The sequence below is a fragment of the Nyctibius grandis genome, chromosome 7 (genome assembly GCF_013368605.1).
Source record: "Nyctibius grandis isolate bNycGra1 chromosome 7, bNycGra1.pri, whole genome shotgun sequence".
Classification (NCBI taxonomy): domain Eukaryota; kingdom Metazoa; phylum Chordata; class Aves; order Nyctibiiformes; family Nyctibiidae; genus Nyctibius; species Nyctibius grandis.
This window is the reverse complement of record NC_090664.1, coordinates 44531220-44544835: the sequence shown is the minus strand read 5'-3', so window position 1 is coordinate 44544835 and position 13616 is coordinate 44531220. Positions and strand designations below refer to the sequence as shown.

The window sequence follows — 13616 nt, the reverse complement described above, 5'->3', positions numbered from 1 at the left end:
CTCCAGAGGAGGGAAAAACCCAGAAAAACCCCACCTCCTAAGCAGCTGTATCCCTCAGCATTTTGCTAGTTGTTCCCTGGCCAAAGTCACAATTAAACAAAAAAATGAGCAAATTAAAAACCATGAAATTCCATCTGAACATAAGAAACCCCCACCTTTTTCACTGTGAGGGCAGTCAAACACTGGCACAGGTGCCCAGAGAGGTTGTGGAGACTCCATCCTTGCAGATATTCACAACCCAACTGGACACAGTTCTGGGCAACCTGCTCTGGTTGACCCTGCTTGCGCAGGGGTGGTTGGACTGGAAGATCTCAAGAGGTCCCTGCCAACCTCAACCATTCTGCGATTCTTTGATAATACACAGAAAACTTTAAATTGAGTATTAAAAGATAGCGTACTAAAATGCTTTACTTCTGACTGAACAAAACCAAGGTTGAACAAATATTTGGCTGAAAAAAAAAAACAAACAAAAAAACCCCACAGAGACGTCCGAAAAGGAGCCCTCAGTTTCAGTGACCAGGCATGTTACCTCCCGGTAAGGACCAAGTCATTATCCTTTGCTCACATTTCTGCATATTTGCAAGAAAATTAGTAGGAGGTGATTGGAAGTTGGTGCAAGGTACATTTCAATCACTTTAAGTGGTTGTCTTGTCTTAACTGCACTCCTCCAGAGGCCAAAGAGGGAGAAGGAGCTATCTGTGCTCTTCTGTAACAGTCAAAATAGACAGATGCCGGACCAGCAGCACAGCCACGAACTCCCCAGGAACACCCTGAGTTCCCCATTCCACACCAGCAAAAGCAGATGGGAGATGTCCCACACGAGGTCCCTGCCTCACACAGCAGTTAACCTCCCAATGGCCACCTCTAACCCTCACCATGACAAAGCGCCTCACCTTCAGGACCTGCCAGGTGGGAACGTAAGGCCAGAAAGTCCTCCACATCTTAGGCCAAATAAATGTCACAACGAGGCCTTTCAGCAACCAGCTTTCCGTTGGAGCCCACTTTACCACAAGAAAGGCTGTGGCAGTTGGGCCTCACGGCGTGGCAGTCTCCCAGCTGCCCCGGGCAGGGCGGGCGTCAGCATGGCCGGCGGGCCCAGGGAGCGGCCAGCCAGGCCCGCAGTGCTGCCCGGTGGCTGAGGCGGCAGGGCTCTCCACCAGAGCCCTCTCAGCTTCGCTGTTTTTCACAGAGTGGCACAACTGCATCAGCCCCACTTTTCTGGATGGCCCAGGAGAGGGACATGGACTCCAGCTATGAGCGCAGAGGAGCTCTGACAGGTCCAGGCCAGCTCTCTAGGCCACCTGACCAAAAGGAGGGACTCCCAGATGTAAAGTCCAGACTATTATACTGAGCCTTCAAACTGAATTGCGTGTGTTTCATTTTAGTGCTAATTGACCAAACTCCATCAGCACTTCAGAGTTATCAGTTTTACGTGAAAGACCTGAGGCCCATGCCCAGCGTGGCTGAACCTTCACATACAGCACTCAAGCATTAAATTGACTGGAGCATCTCCCTTATGAGGAGAGGCTGAGGGAGCTGGGTCTGTTCAGTCTGGAGAAGAGAAGCCTAAGGGGGGATCTTATCAACACTTACAAATACCTTAAGGGTGGGTGTCAAGAGGATGGGGCCAGACTCTTCTCAGTGGTGCCCAGTGACAGGACAAGGGGCAATGGGCACAAACTGAAACATGGGAAGTTCCATCTCAATATGAGGAAAAACTCCTTCCCTTTGAGGGTGACAGAGCACTGGAACAGGCTGCCCAGGGAGGCTGTGGAGTCTCCTTCTCTGGAGATATTCAAAACCCGCCTGGATGGAACTCTGTGCAACCTGCTCTAGGGGAACCTGCTTTGGCAGGGGGTTGGACTAGATGATCTCCAGAGGTCCCTTCCAACCCCAACCATTCTGTGCTAAAGTGTTTTCCCTGGGCACTCGGCAGAAGCCCTCCTACAGCATCAGTGACAGCTTTGTCTCTAGACCAACATTAAAAGTCCCAAGTGACAGAATTCACAGGTATTTTCTTCAAAGACTATTGCACAAGCCAACAGATTTTACATGTAAATCATCCTATCAAGTTAAAACACAAAATTTGAACTGAACTATCAATGAAAGAAGAAATGAGGGGATGACATCAACAGAGCAAACCAAATAAAATTATTGGTTCCATGCTCCATTCTTAAAGGAAAAAAAAAACAAACAGTATTCCCAATGCTGCAGGTATCAAAACCACAACAAATGCCGTAGGTAACAAAACCAACAAATAAGCATTCATAAATATTTTGCAGTCTACTTTGTGTCTGAAGACCCAACAAAAAGCAGCTGCATTCAGTCTTGAAAATATACCTATAATGTAAATCAAGTATCTAACATACCAAATACATGGCATCAAATCTTACCGAGTAACTTCCGATGATGAAAAAGTTCTGTAAGATGTTTTTTAAAAACAGTTCCTTTATTTCATGAAGGGTTTTTGAAGATCCTTCTAACGGGTCTATACAGCTCCTTGAGGCTATAAATCTTAGTACTTGCAAGAACACTTTCTCTCAAGCACTGAACGTTTCAGTGCATATTTTTAATGTTTGAGAACTATTATTATGTCATCTTTCATCCATTAACTACCGAAGAAGACTCCAGGTATGGCTACCATACAGAACATGTAAGGTATATTTTTAGAACTCCAGACGCTGTTATTGGATGCACAGGGATGAAACAAAACATTAAAAATGTATTTGCAAGAAGATGAAACACGTTCTGTACTAAAACTGGAACTAGGAAAGAACCATGGTTATTTTTATTCATTTTTCATTTTTGTTATACACCACATCTTCAAGATACACACACGTTTTAGCTATGTTTGATCTTTCAGCCACCTCAACTCTTTAAGACCCTATTCCCATCTCCATAACAAACAACCACCTTGTAAAAGCGGGGCAGGGAAAAAAGTGCCTACTGATCACTCTGAAAAGCCTGGTCTCCGAAAAGTGTTACCTTTTAACAGACCTGATGTTATCCTAGCCCTTTGTTAAATACCACAAGCATAGTTTTCAGTATACCTTTCCTATATTTTTCCTATTTAATAACAAGACTTATAGAACATGAGAAATACAAATTGATAATTTAAAAATCATAGCAGTTCTGAATACCACTTTATTGATTCTTCTCATCTTTCCACATTTCAATTTACCTCAGATCCTGGGGAAATCTGACTTCGACCCGACTGATTCTGAAGGTGTCCAGCATCTTTCTCTGGCACAGAATCCACTGCATTGTCATCCTGTTGTGATTCAACCATTTCCATGGTCATCCGTCTAAAAGTAAGTACATACACATCTAAATAATGCAGTACAGGGAGGTATATTAGGCACCTAGGGAGAAAACAGCAATTCCAGACTATTTTATATTTGGAGCAGACAACTAACAACGAACAGAAAATAAAGAGACTTCTCTCAAAACTATCAGATTAATTAAGTCCTTTCTTCCCATTCCCCCATATTAAAATATTCATTCATACAGCCAGGAGCTCCAAAACAAGTATTTTGGAAAGCCGCAAGGAGGGGCAGTTCTGGAAATGGTTCTCGGGGGAGGGACAAGCACAGAGTCCTGGGGTCTCATGCGGTGTCCACAGCAGGGCTGGGAGCACAGCGCTCCACAGCGGCTCACCAGCACTGCCTGCAGCCAGTCCTTTGTGCCTCACGTCTCCCACCGGACAAGGCTCAAGTTGACCAGCAGCCATGTGCTGCTACAGCCCTCTTGAACCTTCTGAGATACCGACTCCTAGCTGGGATCTATGCTTGAATTATATGAAAACTACTCGTGGCTCAAGATCCACAATGATTCTTCTCATTTTGCAGATTTAAAAGTAGGGTAAGTTTCACAGAATAAACAGCAACTCCCTGACCCTCAATTTAAACTGAGTTTTTAAACTCCACAGAGGAAGCTTCCAAATATATCTGCTGTATAAAAATGCAGTTACCTGACAGTTGCTTTTCCATATCTCTTGGCACACTTAGTCATAACGGAAGGTGTGTGCTTTAAAACAAGAGCTCGGTTCTCTTCGGCTCCCCTTCTCTCCTACCAAACCCTGCACTGAAACGGCAAGATGGAACAGGTGAAGTTACAAACGTTGCCAGGGCAACAGGTCAGTTTACAAACAAACAGAGACAGGACAGGGTCAGGCACAGGATAGGGTCAGGCAGGACGCCCCACGGGTATGCTCCCACCTACACCTTACTTACACAAGGAATTGAGGCCGCAAAAGGAAGACGTGATATTGATGTGGGACTTCAGATGCAGCAAATCTTGCTTGCTTAGGTTCCGTTATTGTAACTAGGGGATGGCAAGCCCCTCTGAACTCAAAGTTCAACTGTTTCAACCAGCTGATAGTTACTGGAGCTTCTTCTCAGGTCTTACACTGAGAGAAGAAACTGGGAAGGAAGTCTGCCACACGCCTGACACGGAGGGTCCTGAATTTAGTCCCACATTTTAAAAGTCAACTACATTAAATCAAATCAAATGTAAACCCAATTCCTTTTGCGGCACTATTTTACAGAATATTCCAAAATCTTCAAAGAGAATAAATATTAAAAAAAAAAAAAAAAAAAAAAATCACTCTTTTTGCCTAGAATAAAGGCATTAAAATAAAAAAAGGAATCCAGTCACAACGATGCAGAGAAACATAGTTCTAGCTTGTATTCCTCTAACGGTATTCTACCAACCGGACTTAACAGACTGCTTTGCAAGCACGACCTCAGGCGCTATAGCACTATGGCTAGTGGTAGCCAAGCTGTACACAATTCAAGGTTTTATGGGTTAACATTAGTATTTCTGCCAACAGAAGTTACACACTCTGTGCCAGAATCAATTCAGATTACATTCATAAGCAGACATTTTACACCTAAAATCCTTCTACATTCCTGTCTTGTTAGTTATCACTAATTACCTTTTTCTCTAGATAGAATCTAATTAAAGATCCACTGAAATTCACCAAAGTTGAGCAACTCTAGGGAGAATGTTTTCACCAAGCTTTCCACCATAATTTTCCATAACAAGATGTTTATCTTATTAAATCATTCCAGTTTTATATATACATCCAATATAACAATAGTAATAAAAAAGTAGAAAAAAAAATGTTCCTCCTTAGTAAACCAGGACCATCCGTAGAGTCTCAAACATGAAAGTCCTATCTGATTCATGTAAGAATGCCTCCATAAGCTTCAAAACAGCTCACACACCAAGCAAGATTAAATAATGCATAGGTAGTGGCAACATATTCATTGCAATTTCTTCCTAAAGATGGCAATAGAGTCAGAATTAATTCACTTTATACAGGCCCTGAAGTATCTTCTTATCCAAAGCCATCTGTCACAGACAACCTACTGCTGGAAACAACCCCAGGTATTTTTATTCCCACTTAATGCATTCCATAGAAATTTTACCTGGGAAGAGCCATTTTTCCCGCTGTGAAAAATAGGTTTACTTTCTAAATTTTAGCTTAATTTCTCATTGATTGCAGAACACTATAAAAATGTATTTATTTTTACTACCTTGATTATCAAGATTTGTCTCCCAGTCTTTTCATCTGCTGTGCTCCAGTAACTGAGTTAGCAAATAGCTATGAAAAGAGCATCAGCGTAGCAGAAAATCTAATAAAAAGTTATTCCTAATACTTCACAAAATACAGTACAGAAAAAGGAGTGTATTTTTAGATTATTTGCTTTAGAAAAACAACAGCAACTATTATACATGCCAGTGAAATGACAAATATAATTAAGACTTATGACATACATGAAAAACTTAAGAATTTAAATAGATTTTCCATCTATAATTGTGTATACTCTGACTCTTAACACAAATGATTGCCTACTTTAAATCTTTAGCAAAGTGGAGTAAAATCAAAAATTTGTATACTGCTTTTAATTATTTTTTTTTGACTGCCATAAAATGCATCTGTTACCCTAGAACACAGCAAAATACTCTTTCTAGCTAAGCTAAAATCCACTTATTTTTGACAACCTGGTAATTGTAGTATGTTTGTAAACTTGACTAAAAATGCCATCCAAATACAAAGACCCAACTAAAGTCTATGAAAGCGAAACAAAAATAACAAAGGACATGGGGAATTTTAAAAGACACACTAGTTATCTTGGCATAAAACTTCAATGAGAAAGATGACTAAAGACAAAATGTAGCACATTAGTATCATAATTCAGGCATGGCACAAGATTAGGAATCTTCGGTAGACATAACCGTAGGGGATTACTAAACTTGCAGGTGAAGGTCAGTTGGAGTCATTTGAGCCCACAGGGTTTAAAATGGTACAGCCACACAGGGCTGTCACATGTCACTTCATGCAGGTTTCTGCACAGCTCAAGACCACGCACGCTAAGGAACTCCTGAATTTCACAGTCCAGTCCAGGTTATCACTGTTTGTAGTGCTCATAAGCTAATTTCTATAACCTGAGTTGTACAGGTGTTGTATTTCCTGTATTTCTCATATATCATTTTACTATGAAGTGTTTTCAATAAATATACAGAAAAATACAGAGCAAGATCATGACTATGTTTTTTTTCAAAAATATCAGTAATACGGACTGTGGTAAGAAACGGTTATTAATCCAATCCAGAAACTACCAACATAAACAGTTTCCACATGTATCACACTCAGTCTACATCACAAGCAAATTCTATCATATTTATTGGTTTTAAGTTTCAAAGGAAGAAAAAATAAAAACCTTTTGCCAAACACTTAAAATGTTTTATAAAAGTGTATCAGTAGTAGCATACATCACACTTTAAACTTTACATTACCTTCCTCCTACTTTAAAGGAAAACCAAGCAAACAGTTTTAAAGTATATGGTCTTAGGTCCCGTTTAAAATTACATAATGTTTTTCTTCATTGTATGAGTAACCATATACAAGCTTTAGTCTCATACACAGTATTAATACATTCATTTCTTACATTTTCCACTTTGGTTCCTTACCACCACTGAACAGTAATTTTAAATATTAGTCTGGATTTTTACATTAATAAACAAGTTATACCTCTCCCCTCCCATAAAAGAGGGCAAAAATGGCTTTCCATAATGTAAACAAAGATACCTGCTGCTTTCTAGAAAGTAGCAAAGAAACCTTCAGAATCTGGCAGGAGGTTTAAGTGTTAACTAGCTAGTAACATTTCAATATATATTAGCATGTGTAGTCACTGAGACTAAGGTACAGGTCAGTAGCAGGTAAACACTAATTAAGAAGATGCATATTAGTGCACATCAAAAGCTTCTTCAGCTGATGGCAGCAGCTTCCCTGATGGGACAATACTGACAGACAGCATCAGCTAAAGGAAAATGTTGCCCAGGTGACCTAGAAAATTGGAAGTCATTTATAGCTAAAGGTGTGAACCTTTTATATTCATGCCCATAGATAACAGGTTAAGGATAGCATCCCTATCAGGATGTGCTCTTATGTAACAAAGAGCACAAAAAATCCTTTCACTCCCCCCAATACTGCTGTTTATTTTACAATTACATTACTGACTATTAATATAAATCTTTAATGTCTGTTGGTGAAATTAAACTGCATAAGCAAATTGGTACAGTATTTTGCATAACTGGAGATGTGTGACTGTCTAATTAAATACCCAGAGACATTTGAAAGAGAACGTCTTTATTTCAATAATACTTTTTACATCAGAGGCTGTTTACAAAAGTGGCTTATTGCAAAGCAAATTGCAAGAGGCTTAAGAAATATGTTTCAGCCCTTGCTCCAAATCTCTTTGAAGGCTTTTATTCACAAGGAAGTTACTAGAAAGCAAGGATGTGAATTTACAAACACCTGCTTTGCATTTATTGATGACCCCACGGTAAGCGTGGAAACTCTCAGAACGAACTAGTGTCAGAAGAGCATTGTGATTTCAGGGATGAAGTCTATGACCTGTTTTACTACATTGCTTTGTGAAGCACACCAGCTGGCAAGGTGGTCACAGCACTCAGCCAGGTAAAAAGAACAACAGTGCAACCGACCAGACCGTGAAAGTGTAATCTTTGTTAAGTTTTCAGTATCAGCAGCATACTAAGTTTCCTGTGTCTCCTAAACACTAATGTGTTTCCTCATTTTCTTCTTCATCCTTTTCTTCCTAGAATATCTTAACAAAATCCTCAAAAAAAAAATTTAGCAGCCCAACCTGCCAGTACCATAAGCACAAGCATGCTGTCACTCTGCATCTGCCACCTCAATAATGCAGACAAGACAGTGCTGAGTTTGCTGTGAAGAGGACACATGGTCCCCGTTTAGAATAGGCCAACCGGTCCCTGAACAGGTTAGAGGATCATTTATGTGTCAGTACCTGTGGAATCGTTTAACTGCTACAAGTCACACTGCTCCACTCAGCACCAAGAAAGATGCTGACACGGAAGCAGTGGATGTAGACAAAACCCCCAAACTTTAAGCAAGACGTAGGACTCACGAAGCCCCCTGTGATCCTCTGCCACCTGTTTTCCCGCCCCAGCTCGGAAAACCCTATGGGCACAGCTGTAAGCAGGCCTACCGGACTGGGGGGTAAAAGCCACCAGCACCACGGCCTACCTCCCACGGCCAGCGCCCTCCCCTCCACCAGGGCACCCCGCCGGGCACGTGCCGTCCCGGGGCCCTCTGCCCGCAGCGGGCAGGCACGCTGGCCCGTCCCCTCCCGGGCCGGACCGCCGCCAGGCCAGTCGAGCACGTCTCCCCAAGCCTCGCTCCGCAGGAAGGGCCCGAGTCGCAGCCTGACAGGGCCCGGAGGGCACCTCGGCTCCTGGGCTGTAACGGAGCAGGGCGCCCCGCACGCCCCGCTTCCCCGTTTGCGGAGCCCTCTCGGGGCCACTCGACACAACCGTGCCGGGCAGGCGAAGCAGGCAAGCCCTGCCTGAGCAGGGCGCGCTCCCGGCAGCCGGCGGGGACGCGCCTCCGCACCGTCCTGCGCGGTCCCGGCGGCGGGGACTGAGCCGAGCGGCACAGCGCCCCCTTCCCTCCCCTCCCTTTTCCTTCCCTGTCCTCCCCTTCACCTCCCCTGCCCTGGGCTGCCCTCGGCTGCCCTGCCCGCCTCTCCGCGGTGCCCGCGCCAGACGCAGCCCTCTGCGCTCCCCCGCTGCCGGCCCGCAGGGGGTCGGGCTGCGCGCACACGTGTCCCCGCCCCCTCCCGCACTCACCCGCCGCCCTGTACGTGCTGCCCCCGTCACAGGGGGTGGGGGGGATTGGGCCGGGCGGAGCCTCTCATCGGCCCCACGTCAGCGCTGATGCAGCCCCGCCGCCGCGGGGGCGCTGAGGAAATGGCGTCTGCGACGAGTCCCAGCCCCAGCGGCCGCGGAAGGAGGAGGAGCCGGGTCTTAGGCGCCGCTGCCGATTGGTTACAGGGCGCCCAACGGCTGGCGGGCTGGCCAACCGCCGCCGCGGGGCTGCCAGCAGCAACTGTCATGGCTCGGGGGCGGAACGAGCCGTTGGTGTGGGGGCGGGGCGGGCCTCAACTCTGCCGTGGGGCGGTTGGCGGCCCGGGGGGCCTTTCAGGCGGGTGGTGGGGAGCTGGGTACTAGCCGGGGCGGCCTCACCGGCGGCCGGCCTCGCTCCCCGGACGGGGTTTGCACTCGAGGTGTGCGATAGAAGGGGCGCGGTGCCGGCCGCTCGTCGTGCCCCGCCGATAAGGGTGGTTGGCTGGGCCGCGCTGGCCCCCGGCGGAGCGGCCTCCCCGCAGGGCCCAGCCCAGCCGAGGTGAGGTTGGCGCTGTTTTCCCAAGGCCAAGTTGTCTGAAGTGAAATACAGCCATCCTAATTAGAAACTATCTTTTCACGGCCCAGTTGTCCGAAGTGAGATATACCCATCTAAATTAAAAAAAAGGCTCCCTTTGTTTATTTATATAACTAGGTTAGTCGAATGTCTAAGGTATTTACAACATCCTCTTTGTTCTTGGGGCCCTCAACCGTTTCATTGTGCCCAGGGAAGGGGCTGCCGCACAAACCGCTGGTTGTCCCGTTGGCGGTGCCGGAGTAGTGAGGTACAAGGACACTTGGTGAGGGGCCGGCAGGCATCCGGCCTCTGGGTGAGCCGGCAGCAAGGCCGCCCCGCCGAGCTAATGCCCACAGCTTGTTTTTAAATTATTCTCGTTACTGAAAGCATATCCCTTAACACCAGTTATTCCTAATATGCCGTATTTTTCCTTTTGAAGTACGACATCGTAATTTGTATTTGTTCGGCTAAATAAATCAGAAATTGCCAAGAGATAACGATCGGGAGTGACGTGTGTGTTTCCCTGCTCACTGCCACAGGAGACGTTCAAATGTCATGAGTCACGTTTGGTTTGTACTGTATGATTGAGCATTTCTTGTTCCAGGAAGTATAAGGCCCATATTCTCAGCTTTAATAATACTGAAATGCCATAAATACTTAGGCCTTAAACTCTGTTACTAGTGGTGCTTTAATATACATGTCTTACTGCTGTTCAGTATTTTACAAAGTAGTGTCAGAAGGGATTATACTACATTATAGTTTAAATTACGTCTATACATCACTCCACTTGTATTGTGTAGTTACATAATGTATTTACCCATTTTTACGTAATTTTTTCTGTGAGAAACTATTCAATAGTGTGCTAAATAAGAATGAAAAACCTAAGTTAATTTCTCATTGTGATTGAAGAATTGGAGGATCTGTGTGTCGGGATTGGTAATATGTCTGTACAGGTCAAATATTCAGTCTTATTCATGAAATGAAGAGAACCTAGGTACTGATTTTGTGTGTTTAAAAAAAGCCAAATAACTCTTATCTCTGACTTCATGAAAGATTAATTAGATTTATTTGCCTCGCATAAGTTAGTTAACACAGCCATCAAAATCACAATCCAGTGCAAAGAATACAAAATTTTTAATGTCCCTATTGCTTATGCAAGTTTTCAGTTTTCGTCCTACACTCGCTTTGTTGAAATATTGAACAACACCCCCTTCCTGTTTTGAGTTCTGTTTCCCTCCTTTTTTTTGTTGCATGTATTTTATGTGTCTTTTCAGGGTTTTAAGTAGTTTCTCTTCCCATGATTAACAACCTTCTGGTTTAACATCTAACCCATTAGGTACAAAATTGTTATGCCCATTCATCAAAAGATGTGCTTTACCAGAAAACCTCTGGTGAATTAGAAAATACTTGATAGAATAGTAAGATAATCAAACGAGCAAGCAAGTGTAAAACTACTGAGAATAACTCTGCTGAAGCCTTTGGAAGAAATTCCATCTTTGCTTAGTATACTCAAAAAAACAGAAGTAGCTGTTGTGATACTAGTAGCACCTCAAAAATATTTTTGAAGGTAGAAGTCTGGTTACAAACGGGAAGAAATTTCGAATGAGTGTGTTAAATAACAGAAACCACTGGAATGAGTTATTTATAAACAAGCTGAGAATTTCCATGGAACTCTTACAGTGTGAATTTGGAAAAGCAGTTATTTTCTATTTATTTTCAAGTAAGTCATAAGCAACTTTGAAATGTTATCATCTGATAATTTAATGAAGTATATCAGAGGAGTAAGTGAAAGGGATTTAGTCCTTGGTGATATAAAGACGACTAACCAGCTTCAGCTCTTGACATGGTTTACTGAAGTTGGTCAAGTACTGCCAGGGTTTAGTCTGGCCACAGGGCTGGTGGGCTGGAAGAGGAGGGCAGTGAACAGGAAGTGTTGCATTCTTACTGTGGCAGGATTGGGGTGCTATGTTTGTTAGCCGAGGCCAAAACAACCTTTGCTACAGAAGTGCATCACTTGAACTAAAATAATTCTAAAATTATTCTAATTCGATTGGTATCAGTCCCTGATATGAACCATTTTAATTTCAAATGCTAAGACCAAAAGCAATCCATAAGAAGACCACACAGGTCAGGATTCTTTATGATTGTCATAGTTTACATAAGATTGTTCTGAACATAAATTTGAAATCCAAGCAGTCTGCTGACATCAGAATGACTACCTGGCTTGTCTTTTCTTCTGACCTGAAATGTCCAATTGATGCTATGTCCTGCAGATTCAAGGAAGTATCAATGATTCAATAGCTGTTACTTTTTCATTGTTTCTTGGCTTTAGCGGGCCAAGTAGTCAAAAGTTCTGTAAAGAGAAGTTAAAAGTAACTGAAAGAGTAATGTCAATTTAAGCGCCTATATTTCATTCCCACCCCCTCAGTTACATTGATTCAACTGCTTGGGAAACCCAGAACCCTGTCTGCAGAAGTAATTCAAGTCAGAAACAATATATCAAGAAAGAAAGTTTCTTTCAACCTGGATCAATGCTGAAGTCTGGTCCACTGCACCATCACCCAGAGAGAAGTACCACCTCAGCTGAGGAGCTGTAATATGTGAGCAGGGAGTTAGAGCAACTTCAGCTGGCGCTGACACAGAAAGAAATGCCACGTTCTTTGCAGAGAACATAAATACTTCACTGATGCATATTATGTGAATATGATTGCCATCTATGTAATCTTCAGACAACTGATTTTACATATTGGGTCTTCACAGCTCTCTTTTAAATAGATTTTTTTTTTTTTAATTAAGGAATAGGGTTAAAAGAACTTGCATTTCAGTTATAATCTTATGAAACACTTATGTGGTTTTCTTGTAAAAAAGTTCATAGATCGTCATGGCATAAGTAAAGACAGAAAAAGGGATATGCTACTTATATTGCTTTTTTATTAGGATTGAGACATTTGAAAATAATATAGGTTAGACTGACAGAAAAACAGACTGGCATTCTATTTGAAATAATACTGATATGTAATAATTTTGTTTTGATTACGCATTATAGAAATGACCCTAATATTGCCATCTTGACTGATGTTTAAATGTTCGTTCTGTGATTTTTTTTTTCATCCTAGAGCCATTTGGAGTATAACATATCTCTCTTTTCAGCCCATGCCACACCTACACATTCTAAACATGATTAAACTATAACTTTTAAGGTTAAAGAAAAGCCGTTATTCAAATTATGTCTGAAATGCCCTAAATATTATTTATGTAAAGAAAATGATAACTTATAGATAGTTCATTATGCCAGAAATAATTCCCAGTGAATGCTTAGCTAAAAGATGTCCAGCAAATGTATTCTCACATATCACTTAATGAAGCTCACTGTTAGGCTTTTCTAACTGTGTTCTGTTTTTCTTCACTTACTTACACAATCTGATATTTGATGTCTATATCTTTGTCTCCTTAAAGATTGCATGTTTATCATTATTGCCATAGGTCATAAATTAATTCCTTATTGGGTATATAAACCTAGAAGAGAATGAATTACCATAAAATAATTGCACCACAGATCTCTGCATGGACCACTCAAGTTTTAGCTGCTCATTAAATAACCCTACCTCTACTCTTTCATTGCTTTTAAAGGAATAGAAGCACAAGTGCTGAACTCATAGGGTGGTCACAGGAAAGTGCATAGCCACTGTTTTTCACACTTATTTTGTAAGTGTGATGAAAGTCAAAGTAACCAATACCCTCATGCTGCAACAGAATCCTGATCCGTCTGAAACAGAGAACAGATTAGGCAAGAAGTACACTGTAATGGGTACAAAATATAAACACTGTAATAAATATAAAATTAAGACCAATAATTTATTTTACCTAT

At 42.6% G+C, this 13616-nt stretch overlaps 1 protein-coding gene across 7 annotated transcripts in view; it reads right to left on the bottom strand.

The window, feature by feature from the left end:
* The window catches only part of CREM (cAMP responsive element modulator), a 54395-nt gene extending 45082 nt beyond the window's left edge, over nucleotides 1-9313 (bottom strand). For 6 of the 7 annotated variants that reach the window (XM_068404483.1, XM_068404481.1, XM_068404486.1 and 3 more), the window contains exons 1-3: nucleotides 9178-9313; nucleotides 3971-4083; nucleotides 3182-3305 (exon numbers count right to left, since the gene is read on the bottom strand). In XM_068404483.1, the coding sequence (XP_068260584.1) occupies nucleotides 3182-3305; nucleotides 3971-4011 (165 nt within the window). In that variant the 5' untranslated portion in view covers nucleotides 4012-4083; nucleotides 9178-9313. The remainder of the gene's footprint in view (nucleotides 1-3181; nucleotides 3306-3970; nucleotides 4084-9177) is intronic. The other variant, XM_068404482.1, reaches the window with a different exon arrangement.
* Nucleotides 9314-13616: the final 4303 nt, after the last annotated feature.